Here is a 15147-nt window from a genome sequence, read left to right as displayed (position 1 = left end):
TCTGGCGCCCCTGGGCTTGTCACGCAACCAGCGCCCCTCTATCCGTTAGCCCTCTTGAGCTTAATGACAGTACTCTTCCCAGCTGGGCTCAGGCAGCCTGAGCCTTACCTGGCCCCTTTGACCCTTCGGAGTCCCCACCACTGTGGAGCCCCTCTGGGATCCTTTCCAGTCTGCACCCCTACTGGGGTTTCTATCAAGAGTATACGCCCCCTCCTGGGGCTTCGCTCAATGCTTGCCCTCACCGGGGCTTCTCTTTGTACCTGCCCTCTCGTGGGGCTTCCCTCAAGTATGCACCCACTCCTGGGGCTTCTCTCTGCCCTCTCTGGGCTCTCTGTAATCACGGACTCGCCCTCTCCGGGCTCGTCTCTCTAGTAGCACCCACCCTGGGCTTTTCTTCGTGTGGCTCTCCCTTGGAGCCTAACATGAGCCCCTGCAGGCTTCTCACTGGTGCTCCTTGCTAGTGGGGCTCAGGTGGCCTCAGCCGTGCCTGGCCCCAAAATCCTCTTTGCCCTTCTCAGGGCTGGGGTCTTATAACCCAACTACGGTGCCCTCACCAGCACTGTGCCCCTCCCCAGGGCTGGGGTAGTACACCCTGCAATGTGGCACCACACTCTGGTGCTGGGAGCACCCCCACTCTACTGGGGTGCTCCTAAATGAGGCGTCCTCCGTCCCCTTATAGCCTCACCCGGTCCTCCGGTACTAACAGTAACGAAACAGAACCATAAGCCAAACGGCTGTAACACAACAACAAGCCTCCTGGCTATAACATGGGATCCAAGCTCACTTGGCTCTCTAGCAATGGCCTCCCAGTCAGGGTTCTCTCCACCCTTACCATGGTGCAGCCCCTTGTGTGCTCAGGCTGCGCCGCGCCGCGCCGCACTGCTCATCTCTGCTCTGCTCTGCTCTGCTCTGCTCTCCTGCAGAGCTCCTGCACCTCAGGCTGCCAGATGGGAACTGCTAACTAGGCTCCGGCCTGGGCTGTTTATAAAGGCCTGGCCCTGCCCCCTTCTGGTCACATGACCAGCATGTTGCCCCAGCAACCATCACCGGAGCTGCCCTTGTGATGGGTAGCTGCCCTTATTCCTTCCTAGGAACAGGGCACCTGCATGACCCTGTGACAACAGCCTATCAGAATTTAAATACGTCCTTGGAAAGGATTTTATACCGTGATGTTAACAATAGGAGGGCACTGGAAATGAAGACTCTTGAGGTCATGCCTACCCTGATATTCCTGAAATATTTATCCCGGTCTTAGGGGAAGGGCAGTGAAAGTATAACAGCTATCTCCCTGTACAGTCACCTAATACACAACAAAAGGGAACTTTAGACCATGAGATACTTTGGACATGATGAGCTACTGTCTTCCTATTGGCCAATGCGACTTGGAACACTTTATAATGAAACGCTGTAATGACCTAGACATGGCACACCTGCTACGCTAATTATATCTGGGTGGATCTGGCTTTGTTTGCCGAAGAGCTGGAAGCTGCTCGAGAATGCAGCATTGGAAGCTTGGAATAGTTTACTGGGCTTCCTCTCTCAAGCCTTTTCTGGACTTCACTTTTTTTGTAAATAAAGTACCGTAAGTCTCTAGACCCAATTCTGTGAGATGCCATATGCCTTCAACCCTCATTGACGTCAGAGGGAGATGGTTCCTGCCTGGACCCAGCAAACTATTAAGGAAATCTAATTATGCTTGTTGAGATAATCTGCCGTGTATAGAACAATCAGTACAATGCTAGTATCTGCAATACTTTAACAAATGAGTAATTCCAGGAGGAACCAATCACATAGGCCATGCTAAAAGTGGCTTCAAGAGTAACTCAACTGCTATTCAACACACCTATCACTTTTGAAGGGCTTCAGAATGACTTGGCAGAAATGTGGATGGTAAATTAAAAAAATACTTAAAATACAGTAAAAGCATTTCAACTTTCTCATAACATTTTACATGGTGTAGCAAGACAAGTCACTAGACAGTGCTTTAAAATCCCTTTGAAATTTAGCTATGAATAAATGTACGAGCCATCTCCATCATCCCATTGAAATAAGTCCATACCTGATCTAGACAATTGCTGCGTAAGTAGCGCAAGGCTTGCTGTATGCTTTGAGGAAGTGGCTGCCCTGTCCTCTGGACATGGACTATCAAAGGCACGCCAAAGACATTCTTGTCCTTGTAGTCAGGAACTTTCATTCTCTTCATGAACTTTGGCACAGACCTGAAATTCATGCAAGCACTCAGCATTAAGCTATAAGAATACTCAACAAAATCCTACTGGGTAACTTGTAAGGGAAACCAGGAACTGTGCAGATGACCTTTTTCAAATATTAATAGTAAAGAAAAAGTTATCTTTTTAATACCCGATAGCTTCAAAGCCTCTACATAGAACCTTTAAACCAGGGGTGTCCAACCTTTTTGAATGTGGGGCCGGATCTTGAACTTTTTATTACCCAGTGAGCCAGAGAGCCATATTCAAAGACCTCACATGAAGTGGTATCACCTCACCCCCCCCCAAAACGAAAGTACAGTGTTTAATTTTGTTTCCCATTGCAGCACCTCAGGCCTCAGAAAACAAACAGCTTGGAGGGCCCACGGGCCGTATGTTGAACAAGCCTACTTTAAACCTTTTACATATTATGGTCATGACAATCTTAACCAGCAAATTGCCTTTTGCTATGAGATGTATTGCAACAATTTGTTCTAACAAGAAATAACCCCGGCACAGCTGTCATCCTGCTGAAACTACTATGTTTTCTTTAAAAATGTCTGATGTAGACTCAAAGGAAAAGTACAACAGGGTGTAGTGAAAGATTCATCTGAAAGAATGCACTATGTATTTCTTTAAGATGCTGAATGATTTTTATATCATTTTTGCAATTTAGCATTATGTTGCCCAATACTTTAGTGAGAATTACAGTAAAAAAACAGTGTGTGGCAAATTCATTCTGGGTGTAACTCAACTGATTTCTAGTCAGGTAAATTAGGTGAACTTTGTGTGCTTCCTTTCTTCAATAAATGCAGGTGAAAAAGAGAAGAAGCTAGATTCCTTTTAGAGTCATGACTTCAGTGGTGTTAAAAATGGATGAATATGGCCTAAGGTTTTCTACTGTGAGAGAGAAATAAACTTTGAATTAACTGACTCCTTGGAGAAACACAGGGGACAACTCCACACCTATTTTAAAAAGCTCATCTGTCCATAAATCTTTAGAGAACAATTACATGAACACTTACAAAAAGAAAGCCAGGAGACATCACTACTGACAGCAGGACAGCAGGACCCCCCAACTGGCAGGTTTAATACCAATTCCTTCAGTGGCCTTGAGTTAAGACATCTCTTGTGTCTGTTTTGCCACCTGTAAATCTAGAAATATCTCAATAACTTTACCTACCACACAGGGGGATTGTCAGGATTACTTAACATTGCTGGAGTTCAGATCACTACAGAAGTGTAACATGGTATTATTTTTGCACTAAAATGTATCACATACTTAGAAATCTCTATTTAGGAACTACTTCTAATATTTTACTTAAATGTCAAGACCAAAAAAAAATTGCATCATGTGCCAGCAACAGCTATTTCTTTTCAAATCACAAAATTAATTATAAGGAACATTTTTTTTCTTTATAATCATTCACTTCTACTCTTCTTGTGCATTTCTCTGAAACTTGACTGCTATCAGCTGTATGGTTGTTAGAACAGAGTCAGACTTCTTGGTTCTATTTCTGGTTTTTGCCACTGACTCACTGCCTAACTGCAGACCAAAATGTAGTTTCCAATTCTTAGCTGAAAGTAAATTGCTTTTCCTAATTACTTTATTATTAAAGTTTCAGCTACAGTAACAAAATTAGGGGACCCAATTTACTTCTAAATTTATTTGCTTGGCGACATCTATGGTACTTACCAGGTCCAGCCATGTTTGTTTGACATGGAGTATTTTTCCATGATGGCAGTGAGGCAAAGCAGTGAGAATTTTTGCAGTAGATTCAGTTGGACTGCTGACTGATTGCTGATCTGTAGAGATGCTATGGAGTGGCTCATACTATGAGAAATTTGGAAACTATTCCATCGTAATCGCCTTTTGCAAAAGAGAAGAAAAGAAATCAGAATGTCAGCCGCCATAATTAGGGCAAATGTCATGATAAGGTTTTAGAGTTAGGCAATTCTTTTCTTTGTTGACTAATTGTGTGTTTATGGAAAAGTTTTGGCTCAGTCCAAACAAGTCTCTGATTGTGGATTTCAGAAATGTTAAAACAAAGTATTTGCAGTTTTCAGATTAGATTGACAAAGACACTTAGGTTCCATTTACAAGATCAAGAAGGTGATGCTGCCCCAATATACCATGAGGACCACAAGTGAAGGCACTTGTTCAGCTCACCTCTTAACCTAATTCCTAGTAAAGATTTCAACCCTTCAGAACAGATAACAACTGGGTTAAAGGTTATTTTAAGATCTCAATCTCTTTGGTAGCATCTGTTCCCTGTGTTATAAAATACTGAAATATCTATGAAAACAGACAGGAACCCAGGTCTTGGGTATCACTCCCTGTACTGCCTTAACTGTATGAAGTTGGGATGGGAGCAAATATACTGCAGCTAGCTTGAATATTTCTACAGCACTGCTTTGTAGCATGCACATGCTTTGTACACCCTTAGGCATGTGTTTACTTTATGAGTAGTGGCACTGATTTCAGTGATACTTGTCATGGTCATAAGCAATAGGCCTTGTAGTAAGAGCTTGCAGTATAGAGTCGTTTGTTTGCAAATATTTCAAAACACCCAGAGCCAAATTCTGCTCTTAGTTACAGGAGCATAAATCCAGAGAAATTCAGCTGACGCTGGAATTCAAGTGATAACATAAGAGTGCCTATAAATAATCAAAACTTCCTGAGAAAAGATGCAGCTGTGCTGAAGCCCACAGTTTCTTTCCCTCTGTGACCAGTTATTTTTATGCTGTATGTTTAATAAGCAGTTGCCAGGGATTCAGTTCAGATTCCGTAGAGTGCATAAAGAGAACTTTTCTTTCAAATATATTTTTCTGTCTCCTGGGAGGAACCTCTCCTGTGTGAAATGTTTTACTGAATAATAACTGCATTCCCTATTTTGTTGGCTGTACAAAGGCTGCCTAACTTCAGCGTTCCTTAGTAAGACACCAAGTGCTTAGCAACCCATGATGCTTTTACATGCCATATGTAGTATTTGTTCTGCATTGTCCTACATTTATAATTGCACTTTTGGGATGATTCAGGTATCAAGGATGTCACTGGGATAGAAAGCGAACAACTTGTCAGAGCTAAGTTAATTCCTTTGTAGTTCAACGAGAGGTAACTGTGAAGTGCCCAGCTGGATGCAAATGAAAATCAAGGTAGCTCAAAACTTGAATTTTGAATGGAGTCCAAGGCTGCAAAGAAGCATAATGGGCTTCAGAGATTTCTGTTAGGTGTAAAAACCAAAAATATAAATTATCTCAACAACTGCATCAAGATGAGCAGGGGCATGTGCTTGCAGAGGCACAAATAGTAGCAGCACAAATTTGTGCCACTACTTTGTGCTGCAGCACATGCTCCTGCATGTGTGCTTTATTGTGGGACACATTGGCCCTGCTGTGGGCAAACAGCCCTTGCCCAGCTCTTCTTGGCTTCCAGTGTGCTGGAGCAAACAGGGCATAAACACAGCATAGAGAGGATTGAGCCTCTGATCCAGCACACGCTACTATTGTTGCACTGTGCTCCATTTTTTCCCTGGTGCTTTTTTTGGTTACTGGGAAATCCTGGTAGGAAATTTTGCCTCCGTGTTGCAAATCTACAGCACAGGGCAAGTTTTAACATTCTACACGTGTGGTTTGTGACTCTACAAGCTGCACATCCCTGTTCATATGGACATGGCCAAAGTGGGTACATAGGCGCCACTGACAATAGGGTAGTGGACACCTGGCTTAACCTGAAGACCCTTGCTTATCAACCACATTGAACATCTCCCATTCCTAACACTGGATCTTCATGAAGACCCACAATCAAGCTTATGTCCTTCTGGTCCAGCACAACCTGCATGAGGTTCAATAAAGCCAAGTGCAAGGTCCTGCACTTAGGACGGAAAAAACCCGTGCACCAGTACAGGCTGGGTCTGACTGGCTAGGCAGCAGCCCTACAGAAAAGGACCTGGGGTTACAGTGGATAATAAGCTGAATATGAGCCAATAGCATACCCTTGGTGCCAAGAAGGCTAACATTAGGGGAGCAGGGGAGATTATGCTTAGGGGCAATCAACACAGGTTCATTAGTGGCAGGTCTTGTCAGACCAACCTGGTGGCCTTCTATGACCAGATCACCAAATCCTTAGCTGCAGGGGTAGCAGTGGACATCGTCTTCCTGGACTTTCAGAAGGCCTTCGACACTGTCTCTCACCCCGATCTCATTAAGAAACTGGGGGACTGTGGTGTCGACACCCACACAGTCAATTGGGTCGCCAACTGGCTGGAGGGCTGCACCCAGACAGTGGTGGTGGATGGGTCATTTTCGACCTGGAGGGATGTGGGCAGTGAGGTTCCACAGGGCTTGGTCCTCGGGCCCGCGCTGTTCAACATCTTCATCAGTGACTTGGACGAGGGGGTAAAAAGCACCCTGTTCAAATTTGCTGATGACACCAAGATGTGGGGGGATGTGGGCATGCTAGAAGGGAGCAACAGGCTGCAATCGGACCTAGACAGGTTACAGGGGTGGGCGGACGAGGATAGGATGGGATTCAACACTGACAAGTGCAAAGTGCTTGCACCTGGGGAGGAACAACTGGCACCATACCTACAGGTTGGGGAACTCCTTTCTCATCAGTACAGAGGCAGAAAAGAATCTTGGAGTCATCATTGCTTCCAAGATGAACATGGGCCGGCAGTGCAGGGATGCGGTCAGGAAGGCCAACCGTACTGTGTCATGCATCCACAGATGCATCTCAAGCAGGTCCAAGAAGGTGATCCTCCCCCTCTATGCAGCACTAGTCAGGCCGCAGCAGAGTACTGCGTCCAGTTCTGGGTGCCGCACTTCAAGAGGGATGTGGACAACATGGAGAGGGTCCAGAGGAGGGCCGCTCGCATGATCAGGGGGCAGCAGGGTAGACCCCATGAGGAGAGGCTATGGGACCTGAACCTGTTCAGCCTCCACAAGAGAAGGCTGAGGGGGGATCTAGTAGCCTGTTATAAACTAATCAGAGGGGACCAGCAGGCATTGGGGGAGTCCCTGTTCCCTTGTGCACAACCAGGAGTGACCAGGAATAACGGTCACAAGCTGGCAGAGGGTAGATTTAGGCTAGATATCAGGAGGTGCTACTTCACGGTCAGGGCAGCTAGGATCTGGAACCAACTTCCAAGAGAAGTGGTGCTGGCTCCTACCCTGGGGGTCTTTAAGAGGAGGTTAGATGTACAACTTGCTGGGGTTGTTTGACCCCAGTACTCTTTCTTGCCATGGCATGGGGTTGGACTCGATGATCTGCTCAGGTCCCTTCCAACCCTAGAAACTATGAAACTATCATATTGGGCTGAATTAGGAGTGTTGTCAGCAGATCAAGGGAAATGATTATTTCCCTCTATTCAGCACTGGTGAGGCTACATATGGAGTACTATGTCCAGTTTTGGTCCCCCCACTACAGAATGCATGTGAACAAATTGGAAAAAGTCCAGCACAGGGCAACAAAAATGGTTAGGAGGCTGAGTCACATACCTTCTGATGAGAGAACTGGGTTTATTTAATCTGGAGAGGAGAAGACTGAGAGGGGATTTTAATAGCAACCTTCAACTACTTGAAGGGGGGTTCCAAAGAGGATGGAGCTAGACTGTTCTCACTGGTAGCTGATAACAGAACAAGGAACAATGGTTTCAAGTTGCAGCAAGGGAGGTTTAGGCTGGTTATTAGGAAAAAACCTTCTCACTAGGAGGGTAGTGAAGCACTGGAACAGGCTGCCCAGAAAGACTGTAGAGTCTCCATCTTTGGAAGTTGTTAAGACTCAGCTAGACAAAACCTTGGGTGAGATGCTCTAGTTAGGGATGGCCCTGCTTTGAGCAGGGTGGTGGACTAAATGTATTTCTGAGGTCCCTTCCAACCCTAATTTTCTATGATTCTATGACTCTTTCTCCCTAATTCATAATGACAGTTGACCCATAACACATCTCCAAACTGTAAGTGTCAATTAGTGAGGTCCTGCTCTGCATTTTGCTTGACAAATTTAGTGAATCTCATCATTTTTCCCAACTATATTAGAGATAGAGGGAGGCAACAGGTAAATTCTACATAAGAATAGATGGCCATGCTGTTAACTTAAAGACTATAAACGTATGCATGACTGTACATGCAAGCTGCTGTGTATAAGTTAAGTCACCTCTCCAGAGTTAAATTTCTATGCCTGGAAGCTGTATCATCAAGGATGTTATATTTTTCTAGGTGTGCAGGGTCCTAAATGGAAAGTAAAGTAGAGTGCATGGCATTACAAGCCTGCTAACTAGCTTGGGGGCAATATAACTGGCTGTCGCTCAGCTCACACAAACTGCTATGAGCACATGGTTACACTGCTTCCAGCTGAGGAGGCAGACTGCCTGGAACAGCAGTGTTCTTGATGCAGTGCTGCCAGGCATGGCAAGTTTATCCCATTGACATGCTTACAGGATCATAGGAAACTGGGGCTGGAAGGGACCATACAACCTCTTCCAGTATAGCCCCCTGTTCCAAGCAGGATCGTCCCTGACCAAACAATCCCAGCCAAGTGTCTGTCTAACCTGTGAGATTTCACAACTTCTCCAAGTAGCCTGTTCCAGAGCTTGACAACCCTCATAGTCAGCAAGTTCCTTCAAATTTCCAATGTAAATTTATGCTACTGCAGCTTGAGGCCATTGCTCCTGGTCCTGTCTCCTAGAGGCACAGAGAAAAGCCCATCTCCAGCTCTCTAGAATTGCTCTTCAGGTATACAAAGACTGTTATAAAATCTTCCAACAGTCTTACCTTCTCTAGACTAAATTACCCTAGTTCTTTCAGCCTTTCTTTATAAGTCTTGTCTCTCAGGCTCCTGATCCAGACTTTCCTTGAAATGTGGGACCTGAAACTGGATACAGTATTCTAAGTGAGGCCTCACCAGTGCTGAATAGAGTAGAAGAGTCACTTCCCTTGATTTGCAAGTGATACTTCTGTTAATACAACCCAATATGCTGTTGGCTTTTTTGGCAACAAGAGCACACTGCTGGCTCATATTCAGCTTCTGATACATCATAACTCCTAGGTTCTTTGTTGTACTGCAGTCTAGCCAGTTATTCTCCAGCCTGTGCATGAAATTATTCTGTCCCACGTGAAAGATTTTGCACTTGTCCTTTTTAAATCATATCTGATTGATTTTAGACATGAATATCGTGCCCTGTTTAACAGAACTAAATAATTTACAGAGGAAAAAGAATGTTCTTGTTTACTTGAACTCTTGTATTCTTCACTTTTTATACCAGGACTCCTTTTCTATACCAGGATACCCTTCCTCTAAAAGTCTAACTGAGCCTCGCTTCACATTTAGTAACATGGGAAAGGCAGCATGCTTGTGACCCCCAACAGCTGCTCATGGTCCACAGCTTGAGAGCTCCTCACTTATTATTTTGTATTAACTGTTTTGTATGAACAATTAATCATTGCAAATACGTGGGATTATCTATGGAAATCTGCTACCAACCTGCTTGGCCGGGTGAGAGATGCTCCCACACCAGAGTCTCTCCTATCCCTGACACCAGTAGCTTCTGACTCATTGAGGGAAGTTCCATCTCTATCCATGTCACTTGGTGTCGTCCGACCATCAGAAACAGAGTTTCCTTCAAAGTCCAATGTGATCTGGGTAGTTGACTGGAATGGTAATGATGTAGATTCCCCAACAGACAAATCATTATTTGGCATATCTGGCAGTACATTTTTTGACCAATGGTCAACAACCTCTTGAAGTCCGTTGACATGCTGCAAAATGTCATCTAAATGAGGAAAAAGCTCATCTTTTTCCAAGTCCAAAAGGTCTCCAGTGCTGGCATACAAATGGGAACCTGGCACATTGTCATAAATACTAACTCTGCTCTCCTTAGGACAGCAAGTTATCAATCCGGCCTCTCTAGGAATAGAGCACTTCTGTTTGCCCAGAGAGATGCTGCCTGTTCTCCAGTTAACGTTGTTACCATTGTCTGTAGGTGAGAGACTTTCAATAGAAAGTGCCTTTGGAAAAGTTCCAGGTTTATGGTCTTTGGGAATATGTACAACCAAATCCTCTTGGGAGTGAAATTCATTTTTATGATTTTGGTCTACTACTTGTTTCAGGGTTGCTCCTGCAAGGACATCCAAGTCCTCCAGATACATACCACTTCTCTTGTTTGTTTCCTGACATTTGCGTTCCTTTAAACATGGTGTACTTACTCCGTTACTGCTGTTTTCTGACTGACTACTGTCATTGCTGGATTTGCCAGAGAAGGAAAGTCCTTTTTTGACTGTCTCCTGTGCTAAATTTTGGAGATCTCCATTTACTATCTCTACACAGTGCAAGTCCTTCAAGGATTTTGGCTCATACTGAAGAACAGGTCCACTTATATCTAAAACAACAGTTTTTCCTGAGCCTCTTAATTTTCCATGTGTTCCTTTAGCTTTTAATGTCTCCATACGCTTTAGAAAGGTTTTGGCTCTGGTTCGTGTTGGTTTTTCATTCTTAACGTTCAAGGAGTATTTTATGATGTCTTTTGGATCCTGGGTACTGATGACTGAAGAGGGGTCATGCATATGTGTGCTTTCTACCTCCTGCTCTCCTGAGCTGTCATGTACCTCCCTGATAGTGCTGCTGATGCCAGATGGACTCCTGTTGTCACTTCCCCCACTGCTCTCGCTGTGAATAGATGAGACGTCAGGCTCACTCAGGTCTGTAAGCACACTTTCACTGCTTGTGGTGTTTTTCATTTTAATGTCCCCTGAAGATCCATGTCTACCTGACCGGTGAAGCAAGGCGTCAATATCATCCACCCGAGACCATCTTCTGCTGGTTCTTTGGAAAGTCCATTTATTACTGATAGCACAGAGGTCTTCTTCATCTGAATCTTCACTCTGCAAAATAGTATATTACACTTTGTTAGAGGCAGAACTTCTCTTTTCTTTTATTCTTTTCTGATTATGCATTCACTTACTTACTTAATTATTCAATTTATATGCCACCCTTCCCTACAAAAGCTCAAGGCAGCTTATAGCAAGAAAACAGAGTAACTTAAAAATAAGGGAGTGACTAGAGGATCAAAACAGTTTAAAAAGGAACTAGAACATCAAGATAAAACAGAGAACTTGCTGAACAGCATCTCAATCTAGTTTAGATTGATGAATGCCTGACCAAAGAGGAAGTCCTTACTGTGCTACCAAAAAATGACCAGGCTTGAGCTCTAGTGAGCCTCAAGAGGAAGAGACTTCCAGTGAATATCCTTTTATTCCAGTCTTTTTCATTTCACAAGAAATTCTCAGAAATTAATATACTATCAAACAATAAATGAAGCTTTGACCTTGCATTATAGAACTCCTGGGCAAATCGTTGTATCCAGCTAGAGTCTACTGACTTCAATGGGGCAGTCTGCCTGCCCCCTACACAAGAGAGGAATGAAGCATAATAAAGTGATTTCTGAAGATGGAAATACTAGCTAGTATCCATTAGGTGTGTCTACATGTGCAATTAATGTGGACCAATGAACTCTGGAGTTTTTTTGCTCTCGGGCACACCATTTGAATGTGTGTCCAGGAGGAAAAAAACACCAGATTAAGCTGCTCCAGAGTTGATTCATGCGCACCACCTTGAGCCTGGTTGGAGCAGTTCAGGCTAGCAGGGGACCCAGGGGATCAGTCTGCCAGCCCACGGTTGCTCCAACCAGGCTCTATGTGCTGCAGAGGGGCTGGCCTCAGGGTGCCTCAGTGTAGGGGCTTTGCAGCATGTGGAGACAGGGGAGCAGCCTTGGGCTGGCTGGTCCCCTGTCCCCACATGCTGGGAGCAGCTGACTGGGGCACAGGGTGCCTCAGCACAGGGACTGGATACTGGCTAGCCCTGCTCTGAGACACCCTGCTCCAGCCAGCTAGAGCAATGTCTACATACGCACTGTTGTGCACAAAGAAACTCTGCAGCAGAGTAGTGCTTGTTTTTTACAAGACTATCCTGTTGTGGAGCTTATTAGTTTCATGCGCCCTAAAGGGGTGTATGTGCAGATGCCGAGACATTTACTGCACAGGTAATTGGTCTGTTGTGCAGTAAAAGTGTTATGTGGACATGCCCAATATTACAAACTTTCCAGGGGTGGGGTGAAGGTTAAAGACTGTGAAGTGCTTCATTGCTACAGCAGTTAGGCCTATATAACTGCCTATATAACTGCAATAGGCCTATATGACTCTAATAAAATCTAGCAAACCATCTATGTTAACTTCTAACAAGATTCAATTTTCAGTTAAACTTACTTGTTTGAATATACAATATATACATAGATATATATATCCACAATAACTAAAATAACTGTCAAAATAATATTTAGAAATAAAAAATGCCAGCACCATAAACTAATCCACAGATCTGTAAACATGTAAAATAAAATAAAAATCTGCAAAACTCAATCTGGCCTTTTTCTAATCCGTTTCCTCAAACAAAAATGACATACTTTTTGCAGGGACCAGGTAGTCCTTTCTGTTTGGCTCACTTCTCAGTAAGCAGCTGATCCAGAGCCTGTTGATGCTAATAAGAATCCATGCATACTCAGCTATTGTTGAACATTTGATTTAATGTAGATCAAACTAAGTTCACCTAGCTGACATCCAAAGAGCCTCTCTCATTCCTGAATGCAGCAGTACAGCAGTAAAATTTGACAGACTGTCAAACTAAAGCAAGGTACTAAACTAAGAGGCCATTTTGAGACTGGAAAACTTCTCAATTTAAAAATGCATTATTAGCAGTATTTGCATATGCAGCTTTCAGAATAAAGTTAAACTATCTTCCATAGGACTGGACTGCAGCTGCTGCAATCTAATTAAAAATGTAAAACAATTTATAAAGTAAAAGTAAAGCTTGAAAACTGTAGCTTACAAAGAAATCAGTACCATGTCAGATCACTTCAACATCAATTTACAGTTGCAAACTTTTGTCAGTGTGTTCCTTAAAATTTGCCATGCCCACTTTATATCTTGTCCAATTTGTAAAATAAACCATTGCAACACAACCAACCCCTCCACCTCCTAGTTTTTGCTTGTTTCTGAATTATCTATAAAATGCAGAACCCAGTTGTTCAGAAGTCAATGCGAGTTCACTGGAACAAATGCCTTAATTCTGCTGTTAGCTACAGAAAATAATTAAACAGCTTAGAAAAGGCACCAAGAAAAGAGCTAGATGTGCCTTAACCCTGCTGTAGTTGTGGATGCCTATATACAGACTCTGACACATTCCAATTAGAACACATTGGAGAAGACTTGATTGATCAAGTGTGCTAGAGTGTTCTAATTACACCACTCCAACATGCTGCAGCATCGCATGTGTTCAGTGCCCCCTATTTCAAAATGGTGGTGGGGGCGCTTTAACTAAAACTCACTGAACGAGCTTTAGTTATAGCACTCCCACCATTTTGGAATGTGGAAAACTAAATACACATGATGTGGTGGCATTTTTATTAGAGTGGCTGCCTGGGAGCTGCTGCAATTAAACCCTCCCCACCCCAAAGCACGTGTATAGACATGGTGGAACACATGACAGCACTGCCTCCTGGATCAGAGGACAGCATGCTGCTGAAGGGAGTGCGTGGGAAGGAGGACTGCAAACAATTGAGGCACGCTGTACTTCTAAATATTTTAACAATAGCGTCACATATAAAGCATCCAACTGTTGATGTCTTCAGGGCGATGAACAATAACAAACACTGTAAACACAGTGCTGACATAACAAGAGACCCTGAAGCAGCTTCTCAACAGATATAAATCACCATAGGTCCACTGCACTTACTGTAGCTATGACAATGTATACCTGCTGGGGAACTACCCCTCTTTTTTTCTTAAAACTCAAACTAATGAAACTAACCAACAAAGTGTGAACAATGCTGAGATCAGGCAGGGAGAGGTGGTGTGAGAGGAGAGGAAACAAGGACCCAGCAGCAGTTCTATAGAAAATCTCTTTGGGAGGAAAAAAGTTTTAAGTTGCTTTTGAAAAACAAGTGGAGATGAACTGAAATGGATAGTGGCAGGGAAACGTTCTGCACTTTGCCACAAGAAAGGTAGGATTGCTTCCTGGAATGGATCAGAAAATGCTCTTATGTCTGTATAGTGTTAGAGTAATGTTGCAGCCATGATGACCCAGGCAAGAGGCAAAGATTTCTTAGTGTGATATCTTTTATTGAACCAACTGCATAGTTGGAGTAAAGCTAGACAAGTTTGTGAATACAAGACAATCTAATTCAGGTCTGAGAAATCTCAGAAAAATCTGAAATCTGAGAAATCTTAGACCTGTAGAATGCTCAGACCCGAAGAAGAATGTCTCGTCTTTGAAAGCTTGCCTAATTTATCCAAACTAACACCGAAAAATGCAAGGTTCTCCACCTTGGGAAGAAAACCTGCAGCATTGTATAGGCTTGGCAGTGCTAAGCTGGTTAGCACTATGGAAGAAAGAGACTTGGGGGTCATCATTGACCACAAGATGAACATGAGCCTGGAATGCGATGCTGCGGCTAGTAAAGCGACCAAAATGCTGGCTTGCATCCATAGATGCTTCTCGAGCAAATCCCGGGACATCTTTCTCCCCTTGTACTCAGCCTTGGTGAGGCCGCAGCTGAAGTACTGCATCCAGTTTTGGGCTCCACAATTCAAAAAGGATGTGGAGAAGCTTGAGAGAGTTCAGAGAAGAGCCACATGCATGATCAGAGGTCAGGAAAACAGACCTTATGATGACAGGCTGAGAGCCATGGGGCCTGAGTGTAGGCTCAGGGGTGATCTGGTGGCCACCTATAAGTTTATCAGGGGTGACCACCAGGATCTGGGGGAACGTTTGTTCACCACAGCGCCCCAAGGGATGATGAGGTCGAATGGTCATAAACTATTCCGAGACCGTTTCAGGCTGGACATAAGGAAGAATTTCTTTACTGTCTGAGCCCCCAAGATCTGGAACAGC

At 43.9% G+C, this 15147-nt stretch overlaps 1 protein-coding gene across 9 annotated transcripts in view; it reads right to left on the bottom strand.

The window, feature by feature from the left end:
* Positions 1 to 15147, bottom strand: part of STARD13 (StAR related lipid transfer domain containing 13) — a 602523-nt gene that overhangs the window by 24590 nt on the left and 562786 nt on the right. For all 9 annotated transcript variants that reach the window (XM_090027662.1, XM_090027653.1, XM_090027672.1 and 6 more), the window contains 3 exons: positions 9688 to 11084; positions 3904 to 4077; positions 2060 to 2219 (listed from right to left, as the gene is read on the bottom strand). In XM_090027662.1, the coding sequence (XP_089883788.1) occupies positions 2060 to 2219; positions 3904 to 4077; positions 9688 to 11084 (1731 nt within the window). The remainder of the gene's footprint in view (positions 1 to 2059; positions 2220 to 3903; positions 4078 to 9687; positions 11085 to 15147) is intronic.

The sequence above is a fragment of the Crocodylus siamensis genome, chromosome 1 (genome assembly GCF_052110815.1).
Source record: "Crocodylus siamensis isolate JL-2025a chromosome 1, ASM5211081v1, whole genome shotgun sequence".
In the NCBI taxonomy this organism is placed as follows: domain Eukaryota; kingdom Metazoa; phylum Chordata; order Crocodylia; family Crocodylidae; genus Crocodylus; species Crocodylus siamensis.
Note: the sequence above shows the minus strand (reverse complement) of the source record. Positions and strands in the feature narration are given on the sequence as shown.